The 20,558-nt window shown below is 46.0% G+C and overlaps 1 protein-coding gene across 1 annotated transcript; it reads right to left on the bottom strand.

Moving 5' to 3' along the window:
- Positions 1 to 13,607: 13,607 nt before the first annotated feature.
- foxd7 (forkhead box D7) lies at positions 13,608 to 15,037 on the bottom strand. The gene has a single exon (XM_063214120.1). It carries the CDS (start codon positions 14,588 to 14,590, stop codon positions 13,610 to 13,612), a length of 981 nt encoding a protein of 326 aa, XP_063070190.1. The 5' UTR covers positions 14,591 to 15,037; the 3' UTR covers positions 13,608 to 13,609.
- Positions 15,038 to 20,558: the final 5,521 nt, after the last annotated feature.

The raw sequence follows: 20,558 nt of genomic DNA, 5'->3' as shown, positions 1-20,558 counted from the left end.
ATTAGGCAGCCGGTGGCTCGCAACACAACAACTCTTGTTTTCTTTTTCCCTCCTCATCCAGCAGCCAGAGTGTGGTGTAGACACGTTCCATGTTAAAAGCGCTACTAATTTCCCCCCATTGCTCCGTGGACCGCCTTCGCCCCCCCACACACACATGCACGCATATACACACACACACACACACACACACACAGACACACACACACACACACAAGTGCACACACACACACACACCTCGCCTTCACCCCACACCCACACGCATGCATGCACGCACGCACCCACGTACGCACACACACACACCTCGCCTTCACCAAGCGCTTCCAGACATCTGACAAGCGCTGTTTTATTTATTGACTTCATTTTGCTGTGAGGGCAGGTTTTACAATCCCTGAGAGTGATGCCGAGCTCATGCACAACTCCTCGTGTGCACAGCACTAAGTCTTTTCTCCTGCTTTCTTTTGCTTTTTCTCTCTCTCTCTTTCTCCAAGTCTTTTCTCTCTCTTTTCACTCATGCTCAGCCTTTTCTCTCTCCTCCTCTCTCGCTTTCTCTCTCTTTCTCCTTCCCTAAGCCCTGCCTGTAAATGCTTTCTTAAGTGTTTAAACATTCAAAGTAATGACGTACTGTTGGGGGGAAGTAGAAAAGCGGTCTGCTCGCTTTTAAAAAAAAAGGACGGACGTAAAAAGAACGAGACCCTACTGTAACTGCTGCTGGTGTTTTTTTTTCCTGCTTTGTGCCACCTGTAAAATGTGAAGAGTTTATGAACCTCCTGAAAACAGCCCTAAATAATATTCTTCCTATCAGGTCATGAAGTGAAGCTGAACTCTCTACAGAGGATGTGCTGCAGACTCATACCTCTGTTGGGACTGTGGAGGCTGTTTTAAAGGTCTACCATGTAATATTTTTGTTTATTTCCAGAATTCATTGCTGCCCATTCACATATGTTACCTTTTTCACAAATACTTACTTACCACCATCATTACATTTTAAGTAGCATATTCATTATGACTGGGAAAATTGCACTTGTCATTCATTAAAAGGTGGATCTTCTCCATGTCTGTCATTTTGAATTTCCAGAAAATGAAATTTTTAGCTGCCAATCTTACGGTTATGTACTTTGGTATTACTAGTAAACATTAGCTTATTCCGTAGCCTCTTACTGCAGCTGAGGTCGCCGGCGACCCTATTCACGTGCTGAAAATGCTTAACTAGGCCTACATCATAACAACATTGCTATGACATTACAGAGAGCCATAGTGCTGCGCTAAGGGGTTAAGAAATATTCATGAAAAGATCAAATTTGGCAATAGGCAGCACCACTTCAATGAGCAGTATAGTTGCAATACCTACTCTGGCCACAGTCCTAAACCGTGTACCTTAAAAGAAAAAAATGTTCAGATCCTCAATTGGTGTTTGCATCGCATACATGAAATAAAATCTCAGGAATCACATAGAAAAACTCAGAACTCGGTTCAAATTCAATTCTCAAATTAGTTCTCAGTGTGGAATTCAGGAATAATTTCCACTGCAGTGAAAATGTAAGGGTGAGTGTGCGTATTCATGTGTGTGGAATGATGAGTGTGCGTATGCATATGTGTGGAATGGTGAGTGTGCGTATGCATGTGTGTGGATATACTGTGTAAGTTTGAAGTGTGTGTGTGTGTGTGTGTGTGTGTGTGTGTGTGTGTGTGTGTGTGTGTGTGTGTGTGTGTGTGTGTGTGTGTGTGTGTGTGTGTGTGTGTGTGTGTGTGTGTGTGTGCTTTACATATATTTGTGTAAGTGTGTGTGTATGTGTACATACTGGGGTCAAGTAGCATTGGTGCCTGGGGGGGGCTGGCCGGCTAGGTGAGACAGGGGAAGACCCCGTTAATCATAATGACAAAGCACCCCCCCACACACACACACACACACGCACACGCTGAGGGCAGACCACTACAGTGGACATGTTACACAACCAAGCCCCCGAGCTTAAGTCTGGTATGCTACACATACACATACTGTACACGCACACACACACACACACACACACACACACACACACACACACACACACACACACACACACACACACACACACACACACACACACACACACACACACACACACACACACACACACACAATACAAACATTATAAAGTCGACAAGAAGGCAGATAAACACAGGTCCACACTTCTGTCTCTTGCACACACACACGCACGCGCACACGCACACACACACACACACACACACACACACATACACACACACACAAAATGAAGTACTACATGTGTGTTTTCATGGTCTTTAGCTCTGACGGAGAGCACATTTACTTTGAAATTTAGTACATTTCCATCATTTGTAATGTACACTGGGTATTACTGTCCCCTGTGTCAGAAGACCCTTCTGATTTACGAGATCAGCTCATCGCATACATTTCAACACTTGTACTGTTTCCATCCCCCCCACACACACGTGCGCACACAAAGACACACACACACACACACACACACACACATTCCCAAACACACACACACACACACACACACACACACACACACACACACACACACACACACACACACACACACACACACACACACACACACACACACACACACACACGTATGCAGTAAAACAAACACAGCTCTACAATTTACTCCTTTAGGGTATGTCACATCCATAACGCACGGCTGGATGAAGCCGAATAAGCCACAGGAGGCACGGGGGTCACCACGGGAACAGTAGAGTACAGTACCCTTCCTGCTTCCCCACACTAAATAAACGCAGTGTTCATTCAACACATAGAGAGTACTCTGGGACACAAATACACTGTGGAATATGTTACATCGACTCTCAACGTGTTGATTTAACTCTGTAAGATGTACAGTGCCCTTTCTGCCGACGAGGCTCGTTCAGTAAGATGTGATCCGATGCGATGCAAAAAAAGTTGGGCCTACCACGGTGAATTACTGTACATTAGCTGTGTGTAAGCTGTCCTAAGTCTTCTGTGTTCCCTGTTGATTTCCTGAAGTGATTGGATTTAGTCTCTCCACTTTCAGCTGCGAGGCAGGCATGCACGGTGCCTTCGAGAGCGTGGGGGAGGAGAGAGAGAGAGAGACAGAGAGAGAGAGAGAGAGAGAGAGAGAAGAGAGAGAAAGAACTTCCCCACGAGCAGCTTTTTCAAATTTGGGGCTTGCGACACTCTGCCAAAAGCCGCAAATTACCCCCCTCTAGCAACAGCGAATTAGGAACAATTTTCTGTTTGCTATAAAAAAAAAATGGGAAAGAGAAAGGCGAGGGGAAAATATAGCTTACACCAGGGGGACCACCAAGGCAGCCGGCGCAGGACAGACAGCCTGCTGACAGTTTGGGTGGCAGAGCGCTGCTTCCACACTTGCCTTCAGGACTTCGCACAGCTATCAATTAATTTGGTGGCAGCTTAACAAGGAGTATGTGCGTGTGTGTGTGTGTGTGGGTGTGTGTGTGTGTGTGTGTGTGTGTGTGTGTGTGTGTGTGTGTGTGTGTGTGTGCGACCTGTGTGTGTGTGTGTGTGTGTGTGTGTGTGTGTGTGTGTGTGTGTGTGTGTGTGTGTGTGTGTGTGTGTGTGTGTGTGTGTGTGTGTGTGTGTGTGTGTGTGTGTGTGTGTGTGTGCGCGCGCTTGGAGGGACTCTCTAAAATTGCTATACAGACGGGTATCGGTGTGAACCTCTGCCGAATACTCCAAATTTAGCCAAGCAGGTCTGAGAATTGGACGGAGGAGCTGGTTTGAGAGAGCTGGGCGGGTAGCTGGTGAGAGCTCTCTGGCTGGAGTGTTTTGATATGGATTGAGCAGGAGCCTGTGAGGTGGGCTTCTGCAAAGGCCAACGGAGCTTCGCTCCTTTGAAGCCGCACGCCTAAGTATGGCATTAAAGGCAAAGTACTGTAAATGTTCCTCCTCTTCGTCTCTCCTCGGCCTCAGTCCCTCTGCCCTCCTAAACGCAAAGCACAAGAGACTTTGGGTTGCGTGTTTTTTTAATCCTCTTTGTCAATTGAGCCAATTCTTCTCATTCGTTCTCTCTTTCAACAAGGGAGTCCAAGTGGTTAAATACTGCTGCAGACTGCCCAGTGAGAGAGAGATAGAGAGAGAGAGAGAGAGAGAGAGAGAGAGAGAGAGAGAAGGAAACAGAGAGAGGGAGTCCAAAAAGTCCAAAAGGAGAAGTGGAGAAGTGAAAGAGAAGAAGTCGGGAGGAAAAGTGCGGGAGAGCGATATTTAGAAAAGGGGGAGAGAGGAAGAAAGAGAGAGGGAGCAGGGGAAGGAGAGAACTGAGACATTGAATGTTTTCCCACTTGGTACACACCAGCTTTCCAAACTCTGCCCAGTTACCATGGTGATGCCCAGTAGGCTGAGAGGGATCTTTGATCCTACACCCTTGTTTGGAGAAAAACTTAAACTCACTTCTCCACGGAGCAGGAATACAGAGAGAGAGAGAGAGAGAGAGAGAGAGAGAGAGAGAGAGAGAGAGAGAGAGAGCGAGAGAGAGAGAGAGAATGAGGATGGAAATGAGTGGAGGAGAGACAGAGTGAAGTAAGGAAAGAAAGAAAGAAAGAAAGAAAGAAAGAAAGAAAGAAAGAAAGAAAGAAAGAAAGAAAGAAAGAAAGAAAGAAAGAAAGAAAAAAATGAACAAGCAAAGAAACTCATTAGGGTATATATACTGTACGTAAGTCCTCCAGTTGGGCAATCACCGAGGTTCAGAGGTCTTAATGTGGCCCAGCTCTGACACGTCTGGCCCCTGATGTTAATTGAGTTTCCGGCTTCCTTCTTTCTTGCTCTCCCTCCCCAATTAGGCCACGCAGGTCTTTATCCTCTTTGGAGCCTTTTGTTTATGCTCAGGCGTGTGGTTAAGGGAGCAGCGCAGAGGTGATGTCAACTTCCATCCAGCCACCCCCCCCCCCACCCCCAGGCTCCCCCCATCCCTCTTCGGTACACCCTTCTCTTTGATCCGGCTCACCATGTTCCAAGTTCAAGACCATTTTCAAGAGCGTTTTCTGGCCACCAGACCTGATGTTGTAATGCCATATTTTTGGTAATATTGCGATGTGTGTGTGTGTCTTTTTTATATAGCAGCACTACCCAGCGGATGCCATGTGGCCCTTGTAGCCAAAGTTGGCACTGACTGAACAGCGAGAGGACACCCACGCCATCCTTTTTGGCTGGCACTGGTGGGTAGGTTGGGGGTTAAGGGGCACCCTCATCACCACCACCACCAGCATCACCACCACCACCACCACCCACAGCGAAACACCCACCCATTAAAACTGTGCAAAACAAGGATGTGGAATTAATGGAAGGATGGTGTGGGCACTGTATTAGGGGGGCATGAGGGCAACAGCTGTGGCGGAGGCTCAGTGATAGGAGCAGGGGCAAGGGGGGTGGAGCGGGTGGTAGGTCGGGGTGGGGGCAGATCAAGGGTTGGCGGGGGTCACAGCAACCACATGCCCTCCAACTGGGCTACATTGGGCACGGGCACGGGTGGCGTAAAAGAATGCTTTGTTGTCCCCGCAGATGTTTAAAAAGGGAGCTTGATTGAACCCATGATGCCACCTGCTAAAGGACTTTGTTGAGAGAAATAGAGAAAGAGAGAGAGAGAGAAAGAGAGAGAGAGAGAGAGAGAGAGAGAAAGAGAAAGAGATATTTAGTTTCCCATATTACAGTACTGTAAGCCAGGGTTTCCCAAACTGGGGTGCATGCACCCCTGGGGGTGCGTGGCCTGTCACAAGGGGGTGCGTGAGCAGAATTGAGCAATGGCGAATATGTGTGTTTTTATACATGATTAATGATACAGTAAGTAGTTTTGAATTGTATGGTGAATTGTATGCTGGAAGAAACATCAGGTATATTGTAAATGAGGATTCCACAAGTGAAGGCATACTTGAGTGGCCATCGGCACACCAAAACATTGGCTTAGGGGGTGCGCGAACCACATTGAAATGTTCCAGGGGGGTGCGCAGGGACAAAAAGTTTGGGAACCACTGCTGTAAGCGATTGGTTCCGCTGCCATGTTTCCACTGAGTGTCCCGCTACGTTGTCTGTGTACAAGAAGGCGCGATGTGCAGAGGACTTACTGCAGTGTGGCCCCCCGGCCAATGTTGCCAGATTGGGCTGTTTCCCGCCCAATTGGGCTGCTTAGGATGGCCGTGTGCGGGTAAAAATGGCATTTAGCAGAAAAACCTGCCCAATTTTAGCCATATAAATCAGTAGAATTGGGCGGGATTTTGAGCTTCTAGGCGGGTTTTGAGCATTTTTTGGGCTGGAAATCATCAGCCTCATCTGGCAACTCTGCCCCTGGCGTCCGCTTACGGGACCAGCTTGACCATTCCCCAGTCTTTAGTCACTCCTGACTCATACATACAGCTGGGGCCGGATTAGGATGTCCCAGGGCCCTTATGCTACAGATTGCTGTGAGCCCCCCCCCACCGGAAGGCAATTTTCGCAACAAATTTATTTATTCATTAGACAGTGTCATAATTATGAGCTAGGAATTAAGGGTAACATGTCTACATGTAGAGAAGAGCATTACATAGATTCAAAACGGCAAAACATGACAGAGGAATTGTTCAATATTGCATCCTGCCACACTTTTGCAATTTTTCACTTTTGGTCAACCAGGGCCCCAGTGGTAGGTGGGGGCCCCAAGGCTGCAGCCGTAGCCTGTGCGTTAATCCAGGCCTGCATACAGTAATCACTCCCTCTTTCCCTCCCTCGTCTCTTGCTTTCACTTTCTCCTCCGTCCATTCTCTTTCTCTCTCTCTCCCTCGCTCCCTACATCCATTCTCTCTCTCCATCCATTCTGTCTCCCCTACCTCGCTCTCTCTTTTCCCCTCGCTCTCCACTGACGTCCATTCATTCCCCCAATCCCAATCCTCCTTTTTCTTTCAGCGTGTCTGAGGTGTGAGCTCATTCCGCCCTTCTGGGTGGCTTTCCTGCTATATGTCACTGTCATCTGCTGGCACGGGTGACGGGATGGGGATGGAGGAGAGGTGGTGGAGGGGGGCGGCGGGCGAGGTGGGTTCGGGGTGTAGGACTGGAGAGGTGGAGGTTTTTTGAGGGATTTTTGAAGAGTGGGTGGTTCGGGGTTGGGGGTGTGTGTCAGTGTGTGGAGTGGTAGATGGGGGTCCCCCTTTTCCGAAAACACGCGGCGGTGTTGCGCTCCAGTGCGGGCCTCGCACATAAATTCCCGGGCATGAGAGAGAGCGCGGCGAGCGAGTGGGGCTCTCTGCGGTACCCCCCCTTCTCTCCTCCCTCTCCTCCCTCTCTCCCTCAGTCGGGCGGTGGGTTTTACTGGGCCTGGCAGGACCAAACTGGGCTGAGTTGAGCTGAGCTGAGACTGGAGCAGTGGAAGGCAAGGAACAGGAGGACGGACGAGGGGAAAGGGGGAGGGAAGGGGGAAAGAGATTTATAATTGAATAACTGTAAAATACTGGCTGGGGGGTAACACACAACGCAAGAAGAGAGAGAGAAAGACAGAGAGAAAGAGACCTTTTTGCCAGGAAAAGCATAAAAGCTACCAGATTCAGTGTGCGTGTGCGTGTGCGTGTGTCTGTGTCTGTGTCTGTGTGTGAGTGTGTGTGTGTCAGCACGTGGATATACACTACAGTGTGTCTGTCAGTATGTGTGTATCTAGAAGCAAGAGTGCATGAATGTGCACTGGAAGTACGTAGAAAGAGTGTGTATCTGTATGTTTGTGTGTGAATGACTGTGCGCGTCTGTTTGTGCATGTGTGTGTCAGTCTGTACATGCCTGTGCGTACGTGTGTGTGTGTCTGTCTGTCTGTCCATGTGTGTATGCAAGTGTGTCTGAGCGAACTGGTAGGGGATGAATGATGAGTGTGAATTTCAGCACCTCAGTACAGGTGTGTGTGCACATACATAAGCTATGGCCCCGTTGTTGATACTAAAACGGAAAAAACAACATCCACCGCGCCGTCCGCCATCTTTGGTTAACTACGCACGGCGTAGCCGTACTCAATACATGTGTTTTTGTGTGTGTGTGAGTGAGTGAGTGAGTGAGTGAGTGAGTGAGTGAGTGAGTGAGTGAGTGAGTGAGTGAGTGAGTGAGTGAGTGAGTGAGTGAGTGAGTGAGTGAGTGAGTGAGTGAGTGTGCGTGTATATGTGTGTGTGTGTGTGTACACACGTTCATGTGCATGCATATGTGAAAGCGTGTGTGTCCGTGTGCGTGTGTGTGGCCTGTCTGTGTGTGTGTGTCTGTGGAGGGTGAGAACTCTCTCTCCTCTGATCAAACGGGCCGCAGCAACAGCAGCAGTGGAAGCAGCAGCAGCAGCAGCAGCAGCAGCCGAGTGTGTTGCGTGCCACCTCTCTCTCTCCCTCTCGCTCTCCTCTCCTCTCCGTGCTGCCTTCCCTCTCTCATTACGCATCACTCCCATGGCATACATCACTCTGTCATTGCCTGCCTGCCGCTTTGTTGGTCAGGCACGTCTGAATCCCATGCCGTGGCATGGAGCCTATTAGCGAAAAACAGCCAGTTGTGACTTCTCGCATGCGCACACGTTTAGGAAACGTGAAAACAATAAAGACGGAGTAGAAAGCCGCGAAGAAAGCGCAAGTGTTTTGCAGTTAGCGAAGAGAGAGACTCTGGGTGAAGGACTTCGGAAAGACACTTGACCTTCTCAAGTGTTGGGCTGTGTGTGTGTGTGTGTGTGTGTGTGTGTGTGTGTGTGTGTGTGTGTGTGTGTGTGTGTGTGTGTGTGTGTGTGTGTGTGTGTGTGTGTGTGTGTGTGTGTGTGTGTGTGTGTGTGTGTGTGCGTGCGTGTGTGTGCGTGTGCGTGTGTGAAATAGGGGTGGAAGCATTTTATTTCACAGGGGCTTGTAGTTTGCTGTGAGGTGTGTAAGGTCTTGGACACATGACCTGGGCCTGGCAAGGAAGCACTATCCCTCTGCACACGCCACTCTCTCTTCCACAGACACACACTGTACAAACACCCTCTCTCTCACACACAAACGCGCTCTCACTCTCTCTCTCTCACACACACACACACACACACACACACACACACACACACACACACACACACACACACACACACAGACGTCTTCCTGCTGCTTGCGGTTGGCCTGGCATCCCTGAGGTGGCGGAGTACCTCTGGAGCAGGAGAGGAGAGAGAGAGAGAGAGAGAGAGAGAGAGAGAGAGAGAGAGAGAGAGAGAGAGAGAGAGAGAGAGAGAGAGAGAGAGAGAGAGAGAGAGAGAGAGAGAGAGAGAGAGAGAGAGAGGGCACCTGGAGAGAGGCAGTGTGTGCTGAAGGCCCAAACCCCTAACACCCAACCCAACCCCCTGGGCACTGAATGCCACGGGTCTGCTGTTTGGATTGGCACCCCAGTAGCCATGAGAGAGAGAGAGAGAGAGAGAGAGAGAGAGAGAGAGAGAGAGAGAGAGAGAGAGAGAGAGAGAGAGAGAGAGAGAGAGAGAGAGAGAGAGAGAGAGGGGGAGGAAAAGGAAAATGGCAGATGAAGTGTAGGTGAGCAGAAATAAACAGAGAAGGAGGCAAGAGAGAGAGATAGATGGAGAGGGCCACTGAAAGAGACTAAATGAATACGAGAGGAGAGAGAAACGCACAGAGATGGAATTACCAGTAGAGAGAAAACGAGGAAGCGAATGAGAGCGCCTGAACGAGTGCAAGGCTGAGAGAGAGAGAGAGAGAGAGACATGGAGAGGATCCCATTGGATCAGTTTTATACAGGACAAAGATTTTTACAGCATCGTCTCACATTTTCCCCTCTCCTCAAATGCGCCACACGGGGGGGGGGAAGGAAGATGTGAATTATGACAACTCGTAACGGGTGAACCGTGCGTGTACACCGCGTGTCCTCCCAGCGCCAGCTGAACAGTGGGCCCTTCTCAAAACCTAGGACAGTGCACTTCCAAGTGTATCAGCCTAATTAGTCACGCCCAGTGATTGGATACTCTTTGGTGAACTCTATGGAACATCCAATCACTGGGTGTGACTAATAAAGAGTATCCAATCACTAGGTGTGACTAATTAGGGTGATACACTTGGAAGTGCACTGTCCTAGGTTTTGAGAAGGGCCCAGTGTCACATGCGCACTTACTCATCTGCCCCCAAGGCCCGTTAATATGCTTAACGTGACGCTGATTGACCGTAGAGCGCCGCCGCTACACGGTGACGTATTCAATTTGCGATGCAGTCCTGCCGCTTTTGCCGTTATTGATGGCACGGTTAAACCGTTCATCCATGCACCAGATATTGCATTTTTTTTTTATGATATTAAGGGGGGGGGGGTGGTGGTGGGAAGACTTGGGAACTTTCCCTGAAAACCGCCACGTGCAAATATTTTTCCAAAAAATATCAATTTTAAATTTATTAAGAGTCTAAGTAATGTTTTGAGAGGGTTGCGTATTGCCTTTATGTAGCGTTGCGGCATTTGTAATGTGGAAGAAATGTAACCGCACATGGGGAGGGATGGTGAAAGCACACACATGAAGGAGCATAAACACTTTGCAGAGAGAGAGAGAGAGGCAGGGAGGTTAAGCTCATTCGATAAACAATTTCCCCCTCACACACACAGACACACACAGACGCACACACAGACACACACAGACGCACACAGATGCACACACACACACACACACACACACACACGCGCGCGCATACAGAGGCTTAACATGCACAGCCACTGCCATCACCACACACACACAAACACACACAGCGTTGTACAAATAAACAGACACATATCCACGCTCACACACATGATTTTGTGCGCTGCTATTTAGTCAGGTGCAGGGCCCTGTTCAGGGCTGTCAATCAAACTCTTGCTGTGCTTTTTAACATTTCATCTGTTTCCTGAATGAGTTTCTCTTCCTGAAAGTTCTCCTTCCTGTGACTTGTAGCTGTTAGCCTGTATGATGACAAATGGCACTAGAAATGTGTTTAAAAACACAGCGGTGTGTTATGTGTAAAGGTGGGTGGTAAATGTTCAAGGGACAACTGTAGCCTCTTTAGCTGTATGGGCTCCCTATTAAAAAAAGCCGTACATCCAGGATTCCAAACCCTTTACAACTTGGGGCTCACTTCAAATTTTTACAAATGTTCGGGGGCCCACCTCTGACCCAATAAACAAAAAAACTCAAATAAATAGTAAACAGCCGCACACACACACACACACATGCACACGCACACACACACATACACACACGCACGCACGCACACGCACACACACACAATTTTGATTTTTAGGAATACTTTCCACCAGTGGGCCCCGGCCCACAGTTTGAAAATTAGTTTTTTTTTCTTATTATTTCTGTAAAATGTTGTATTCGAAATCTCAGACAACGAGATTCTTTCTGTCCTCCATTTTGGGAAGTGTTATGTTTGAATGTATAAATTAATGGTGAGAATGGTTTCACTTAGTGCATATGAAGAAATAAACACATGGCTCTAGTCTGTTGGCTCTGGTGTTTGAGTGTGTGTCTGTGTGTGTGTGTGTGTGTGTGTGTGTGTGTGTGTGTGTGTGTGTGCGTGCGTGTGTGCGCGTGAGCGCGAGCGCTTGTATGAGTGTGTGTGTGTTCTGTGAAGCTATTCAGGATCAATGTTCTGAGTGCAATTATGGATAAACACACCAAGAAAAATCTCCTTGCTCCCGCACCGCATGTGCGGTTTTAATGGCGTACCACCACCACCTGCTACTAATTGTTTTATTTATTTGATTAATGCCAAGACGCGTTGCCAAAAACCCTCTACTACAATGGACTTGTTATATCCATTTGCTTCCTGAACGACTGTATAAAAGAGACGTAATCACAACACATTCATGATGCAATAGGACAGAAATGCATGTCATTATTTATATAGGCCTAACAAGTGTTACCACTTACACCACTGTCATCTTACTAATTTAATTAATAACTTTTTCCAAAAATAAAGAAAGAAAGACAGAAAGAAAGACAGACAGAAAGGAAGAAGAGAAATTATCTTATGGACTATATGTTCTCCAAGTTTTATACATGTAAATAAATTATGACATTGCCATCATCATTGTAGACACACACACACACACACACACACACACACACACACACACACACACACACACACACACACACACACACACACACACACACACTTGGAGTTGGTAGGGTTTCCAGGGAATAAAATAGTTGATGTACTATAGGCCACGCTTATTTCACTCTGGACATCAATGGATAAAAATAGCCCAAGAGTTTTAATTACATTAGGCCAAGATTATTTAAATAGAAAACCTGTTGAAATGTCCTACGCCGTGAGTTTTACTGTGCCGTGGCAACTTTTGTTTCAACAGGCGAAAAAAAACGAATTACGCGTTTCAAGGTCCAGCGTAGATTTGATGTGATGTTTTTATCACATTGTTCTCCGTGTGAAAATATGAAATGGGGTGCCAGCTTTGTGCCAGAGTGTGCTAAAAAGAATTTAGCAAATTGGAAGCAGATGCCAACTATGGTTTCTGACATGACTTAATACCCATACAGTGAGTGACGAATGTGACATCGAATGTGTTATGCGCATTTTCCTTAACGGTTAGAGGCTGTGTGTGGCCCAAGCGTGAAAAATCAGGCAATTACCCCAATAGAAAAGTAATGGATGTGGTAATACCCGCCTGCTATCTGAAGCCTGCCTACAGCTGTTAAGACCGTTAGTCCCAATCATGAGGAGATTATTCATTCATAATGTGTGCTCTACGGCAAAATAGGATCTCTAAGAACGACCCTGTCTTTGCGCATTTCGTGGGTGACGTTCATCTGCGCAACACACGTTATTGTAATACCTGACTGACCTTCTGCGCCAAGTGATGTAGGCCTATGGCCTGTTGTTAACATAGAACTACTGGTCGATTACAAACTGATGCACATTTTAGCATGGCGTTTTTAATTGCCATTAAATCAACCATTGGCCAATTATCAGAAACCTGCCTTTCCTATAAAATGTTAGCCCCTTAACATTGCTATGTGTAAAATGTCGGAGCTCGAGTTCTGTCCTAGGACGTAGTCTAGGCTACTTGGACAGTAGGGCAATTTGATAGTTGTAGAGTACCACAGTATTTGATACAGGCGTTGATGTATTGTCGTATTGGAGAGGTGAATATTATATTGGAACGTGACATGCAAAAGTGGCCAACATCTTTAAAAGTATAACAGCCAGCTTTGTCACGCTGTTATGCTGCGGGTTTTTTTTTTTTTTAAACAAAACGTGCACAATTTGTAAACACAGCTTGCATAATTTAAAAATAGGCACTCGTGTGCCCTCACTCCTATTCACAACATTTCAATTAATGTCAGTTTTTGATGGTTAATAATATGAAAATTATCCATGAAACAAATGGATCAATAAAATAAGTTTAAATAGTCTATTATGATTTATTGATTTCCAAGCCTGGAGGGAAACTCGTCATTCAATCTGTTGAAGATACAAACTGCACAATAAACAACATCAATAACAACACAATAAGAAAAAGAAATGTTTGAATTCCAGAGAAAAAATGAGTGGATATTCCTTCGACAACCAAGGAGCAAAAAATAGTACCTGAGAGTTAAAATCATTAAGAACAAAGTTTATCAAAAGGTCGACCGCCCAGGAAGCATCAGTTTTAATTGCTGACCATGTGTTTGTTCGTTAAATCCGAGCGCAAACTTTGGAGTTTCTCGTACTCGTACTGTAGATTGAGAAGGTGTGGGAAAGTATTGTGTGGGAATATCGCAGATGACATGAAGGGAGAGTCAAGGGAAAGTGCTGAACAGTGGGCGTTAGGGCGAGCCGGATTAAAGCACTCCATGGCCATCCCTGGAGACTCCGCGGAGGCTTTAGCGGCGAAAGCGTTCCGGGAGAGGAGCGTGGAGAGCGAGGGTAGGATGCTGGCGCTTCCAGGTGGGATAGCGGGCGCACAGGTTGGGTGTGAGTGTTGATGGAAGCGGAGGGGATACATATCTAGACGTGGGAGCTGCAGGCAAGCCGAACCAAACCCGTATCGCCCATATGGAAAATGAGGAAAGCCAGTGGCCTCGAGCGCTTGTTCTTTGAGAATTCCAAACCTGAAGTGTTGCCTTTTGAAGCGCTTCCTCCGGCGCAAAAAGCTTCCGTTCTCGAACATGTCGGAGGAGTCTGGGTCCATGGTCCAGTAGTTGCCCTTCCCAGGATTGCCCGGCTCTCGGGGCATCTTGACAAAACAGTCATTGAGCGAGAGGTTGTGTCGGATGGAGTTCTGCCACGCCGGAAACTTCTCCCGGTAGTAGGGGAAGCGCTGGCTGATGAAGTCACATATCTCGCTAAGGGTGAGTCGCTTCTTCGGACTCTGGAGGATGGACATGGTTATCAAGGCGATGTACGAGTACGGGGGCTTTACTAGAGGGTTTTTGCCCGAGACTGCCGGGCACCTCGGGGAGGAGTTGCCGGAGGCTGCGTCGTCATCATGCTGTTTAGCCGGGAGCGTTGCCGTGGCCGAGCCGTACTCGGACCCGTCTTTAGTGTCCAAAGACGCCGACGCCTTCAGATCGTCCTCCTCGGCACCTTTACTGCCTTCCCCTACCACGTCGATGTCAATGTCCTCCATTGGCTCTGCGTCCAATGTCATAGTATAATCCAAGCCTATAAGCAATAGTCCACTTGCTTCAGCAGGTGAGAGATGGGGCAGAACTTCAAACGAAAGTTCACGTTCACAAAAGGCTGCCCCCAAAACGTAGTAAACTGATCCTAATAAACAAAAAAAACGAGTTAACAATCTTCACTTCACTCTTAAAATGCACGGATCAATCGGACCACTTGTCTTTTGGGTTGCATTTGAGGAGAAAGGCGCAGTGCAGGGGCGAACTGCTGTCCTGCATCTTCCCCAACAGCTCTGGATTTCCTCCTGGATCATCAGCCAATGATGTCACGACGGAGCGCTTTCGGAACAACTCCTCTCCAATGAAAACAGGGCAGGAGGCATCAAAGCACCACCGGAATCCTATGTTGATCCAAAATTAATATCGTCCTGTAAGGTTTGGTTAAGACCTTCTGCCAGGCTTGAGATTAATGCAGAAACAACACACACACATATATATTTTTTTTTAATTATTTCAGTTTGCCTTAACTTGGACATATTAAAATGTTACAAAAACATACACGAAATGACTGCCTAATTATTCATACTCAATAGGCTAAAAACAAACCTGAATCATTTGTTTAATATTGAAAAGGCTATTTTCATTATTGTCAACAGAAGTAGCCTAGTCATTCTTCAGTTTTCATAACCAAAGCTCCAACATCTTCTTGTCTTTAAAATGCTTTTATAACGTGTTACAACACTTTCTGACCGATGACAAATGCTAAATGTATACTCATTCCCATGTGCAAAGAGAAGGGGACAAAGTAAAAACATATAAATTATTACTTTCAGGGAAAGCGTCACGGTCACACGTACACACGACAAAGAGTGCTCGTGCTTAGGTGCTGGACAGTCATTACGCATTAGTTTACGCACAGCCTCCTTCTCCAACTGAGCACACCAAATACTACTAAAACGCAGGATCTTTGTAATTTACCAGAATAACTATTTAAAACGGCCTAAATAACATATCACAGGCTACGTTTTTAGCCACAGCCCGGCAATGTAGGCCTATTTCATATCACAATAATAATACCGGCAATATTATTATCACCACCATAATCATCCTTATTATTTATTGCATTCATTATTATCGCTGATGTTGTTATTATTATTGTTATTGTTATTATCATTATTATTATTATTATTATTATTATTACAACTACTACTAGGGCCTACTGAAACTATGTTATTGTTTTATTAACATTAACAACTTTTTTCGTAGGCTAACGCCTGGCATTACAATACAAGCTCATAATTCTTGACATGTCAGGCCTGTACAAAATATATTTGGGCTATGCCACGTGCACCATAATTCATTTCAACAAATCAAACTGATGTAGGCGTATGCTTACAGCGTGGCCCAAGGTGAATAACCTGCATTATACAATTGTTGAATATTGTTGAATTAAAGAAACAATTGGTCAGTCTTCACCGCCGAGAAATACTTCAGGTTGGCATTATCCTTTTGCTGCCAAACGCTGTTTTTTGTTCCAAAATAAAAGCCCTAATGATAATCCAAGACAGATAAAATAATACACATTACATAACTTCAGTGCCAGACACAGACGAAGGTTAAAAGGTTTCTGTTCCCTTTTTAAAGATGAAAGACGTGTGGGACGGGGTTGAGTTTTTATTGTCAGGATGGCTTACGGTTGTTTGTTTTTAATGATGGAGCTCTTCTGGTGGAGATTCCCACAAATCCTGCTTCTAATCGCATTGATACCGGAGGGCAACCGGCGATGCAGCGGGCGTGGGTGGGCGACCGTCCCCCCCTCAACCAAATGTGCAGATGATTTCCCCAAATCTATCACGCATGTCCTGAGATTGGAAACAGGCCTAACGGCGTGGCGGACAAACGCCTTGTGTGTGGTTTCAATAACAAAGCAAAGGGATAATAATAGAATTTCGATCAGCCCAAATTTCCACAGATACCGTGCTGTCATGTGGTCGTTGTGAGGCAGGAAAATTCTCAACCGAAGCCTAAACGTGAGAACAATTATGGTGGGGTCCTGCCGTTCAAGAACAGAGGGGTTATCAATGGGTGTCACTGCACATTTTGGGGTCTACAGTCTTGGTGTCAGTCCAGTTGTGAAGATGCCTTGAAGAGGGTGTAACTGCAAACACTTGGTCTGTGTGGATATTATAAACACCAGAGTTTCACAGAACAGGCCTATTACAACTATGTACAGTATATCCCCATACACAGAGAAAGAGAAATGGCAATCTGCACCTGAGCAGAAACAGCTGGTTGTTGGTGAAGTATTGCCCTTCCTTTTGTGGAATATTTATGTATCTAGAAATGTATCTTTAAAAGAACAATATTGTATAAAACGCATAATGCAATATTGTATCAAACGCTTCTGCCTTGTTCCCCTTCATGTTAAAAAAAGTAAAGAATAGTTGTGTCAAGGGAACACTGTAATCAGTGGCTACATGTATTCTGTGTGTAAGAGTAGTTTATTTTGAAAGGAAAAACTGGGATGAGGAAGGTTTTTATGAAGGTTTATTATCAAGGTCTAGCCTATTAGGGTTTTATGTGGCATGAGGCAACAGGTCTACTACATGCAAAACATAACCAGATGATGAAAATCTTGGACGGATTTTCTCCAAAATAGGAAATTGGATGCAGAAGACATCTGCTGCCCACCGCCACCACCATCCTCTTCTATTCTTTTGTCTCTTCCTCGACTGTCTCCTAGCCCACAGCTATTGTTTTACAAGGCCATACGGTCAGCCAACAGGATATAGAGCATACTTCGCATCCACAATATTTGTCCTCTGTGGTCAAACATTTCATACAGCGTTTGCATGCGCCCGGCGTTTACAAGATGCTGGTGGCGATGCAGCAGCGTAGCAGCAGTTGTACAGTATACGCTCAGCCAGCTCTCTGGTGTTCTAATGCTAGAAAACACATCATTTCTGACTGCAGACACTGTAAACAGCTATGGACCGCATTTGCCACCCAGACAGGCAGGCAAGATAGGCATCACTCCCTCAGGAGGTCCAGAGACGCACTGGAGTGCTCCAGGCGCTCACTTGTCTTCTCCTCACTGGCACCATCTGGTGGTGCATATAATTCTGGGATTTTGGCAAAACTACAAACATATAGTGCTTATACATATACTTCATTTGCTCTTACGTGCACAACATATTACTGTTACACTGTATACGTACATACGTTTATGCTTCTCTGCTTCTCTCTCTCTCTCTCTGTCTCACTCACTCACTCACTCACTCAGACACAGACACAGACACAGACACAGACACACACACGCACAATTAACATTAAACCACATCATACTGCAGTGCACACAAATTGAAAGTGTATTTTCCAATACAATGACTCGCTGGATGTCTGTATTTAAGTCTGGTAAGTGCCAATAGAAATAACCAATACTCCAAAATGTGTCAAAACACAGTGTGTAAACAACAGATTCATACTGGCCTACTTACAGTAAACGGTGGCATAATATTGTATCCAATTTCGATTGTGGAGAACCGTAACACTGCTACAATTACCATCAACCCAAACTATTCATTTTGAAAGCTGATGTGTCGGTCAGTCACCCATGGATTGGCCATCACAGATTCCAGACCCTAACCCCATTGGAAATCTTTGGGATGTGCTGGAGAAGGTCTTAAGCAGCCTGCAGACTACACCATCATCAATAATGTACACGATTTTGGTGAAAAATGAATGTGCCGCTGGATGGAAAATTAATCTTCTGACTTTGCAGACACTTACCGAAACAATGCCACAGCAAATTAGTATCATAATCAAAGCTAAAACAAATCAAACCTATCTGCCAAATTCCAACCCCCCACCACCCATGGTTCTACCTACGCTTCTGTGGAGACTGTGGCCGGACAACGTAATAAAAATTGGATGCAACTTTTAAACTATCCATCTTTCAAACATTCTCATGTTTTGCATCAACTCTCTCTCTTGTGGCACTGTGTGTTAATGTGGTATATGATTGTCATCAATGAGAGTTGATGTTGAATATTTTACATTACTCCGAATCACCAGCAGAGGGGGCTCTTCACCTGTTAGTGCAAGAGCCGTGCAAATTCAATCACAACACTAAGCACAGCCAGTGGTGTAGTCTACGTAGAACGCAGGTATACGGAGTATACCCGCTTCTAAATTTCAGGGATTTCAGTATACCCACTTATAATTGATTGGTCCATTGTTTTGAATAGCACAAATATATACAGTATACCCACTTCAAAAAATGCTCAAATATACAGTATACCCACTATAAAAAAGTAGACTACACCACTGAGCACAGCAGTAGTACTATTCAGCCCAACTGCAAAACTCCAACTCCCATTGTCATTGTGACACAGCACTCCACAGCACACAAGTGCACTCTGCACACAACGAAACTGCATTTATGCCTCACATGTGCAAAGGGGCAGCCCCTGATGGCACCCCAAGGGAGCAGTGTGGCGGGACGATACCATGCTCAGGGTACCTTAGTCATGGAGGAGGATGGGGGAGAGCACTGGGAGTCGAACCGGCAACCTTTGGGCTACAAGTCTGACGCCCTAACCGCTTACCCATGACTGCCCATAAAATAGACTAGACGTTTTTTGCCTGGCGGTTGGCCTGGTGTCGTACGACAAAGAATAATTGTGGTTGCCTGGATGGGGCCAGAAATCTGTCCTGGAACCCCAATACTCTATCTATGAATTTGCATAGCGAGGTCATTAGACATGTAGTGCGGTGTCTACACGGCTGTGCAAGCCTATTGCATGCAGTTCAGCAAAACATGGTGGCTGTTGGGCCTCCTTCAGACAACCCTTGCATAGAGAGTGGCCCTGTACATTTAAACTTTAAACTTTAAGCTGGGACATACTAATTCAAAATGCCAGCCAGTGTCAACCAGACTGGGACTTCCTCAGTTAAGCAGTTTGAGTGTCAGCCGTTGGCTCCACCTATCACCTGCAGCGTTGCCTATGGTGAAATCCTATCCACTATTTATCTCATGGGAAGTAGAGGCTGGAGCACACTGTAGTTTCACTTTTTAAGTTTTTGCAAACACCTGGATAACGTTTCGGTGTTGCGACACCTTCTTCTAAGTCAGTGACTCTGAAGAAGGTGTAAGTCGGGTATTAGCACATAATAAAAACTTTAAAACTAAGGTGCAGTGTGCTTTAAAGGTACACTGTGCAGGAAATGGTCAAAAAAGGTACTGCAACTATGCTGCTCATTGAAACTGTGTCGCCTATTGCCAAATTTGACCTTTTCATGAAAGTTTACTAAGCAATAAACTAACATTTTGTATTATGGCCCAAGTACAGTCACTTTTGCAGCTAAAAATGGCTATTTCTGGAAATTCAAAATGGCGGACCATGGAGAAGATCCCCCTTTTTATGTATGAAAAGTGCAATTTTTCCAATCATAATGAATGCTTAGAATTTAATGGTGGTAGTAAATATTCATGAAAAAGGTAACATTAGTGAATGGGTATGAACAACTAAAAAACTCACACAGTGTCCCTTTAACCTCTGTTTTCTGGGATGTTTGTCGCACTATGAAGCTCAGAGATGATGCTTGTACTATTAATTTCATGTTTTCAAGCGGTACGTTGTAAGAATTGGGCTGGGAGTGTTCTCCTGACAGATGACCTGACCGATTTTGTTAGACTTACATTTCACTAAAAAGTCCAACCAGGGTCCTGCCGTGGCCAAACGGTAGGGCACTCGTCTACCATGCGGCTGATCCGGTTTCGATTACCGGCCCGGTTCCTTTGCCGGCCCTTCCCCGTCTCTGTCTCCCCACTCGCTTCCTGTCACCACCTTCACTGTCCCATCATAAGTCAGAAAAGACCAAAGGGGAAAAAAAAAGTCCAACCAGGACCGACCAGCCAGCCATGAGGCATGTAGCGACCTACATTTAGGTATATTAATAGGTGTGTCTGAGCCCAAATAAAAACAATCTCGTCGA

The sequence above is a fragment of the Engraulis encrasicolus genome, chromosome 2 (genome assembly GCF_034702125.1).
Source record: "Engraulis encrasicolus isolate BLACKSEA-1 chromosome 2, IST_EnEncr_1.0, whole genome shotgun sequence".
In the NCBI taxonomy this organism is placed as follows: domain Eukaryota; kingdom Metazoa; phylum Chordata; class Actinopteri; order Clupeiformes; family Engraulidae; genus Engraulis; species Engraulis encrasicolus.
This window is presented reverse-complemented; position numbering and strand designations above follow the sequence as displayed.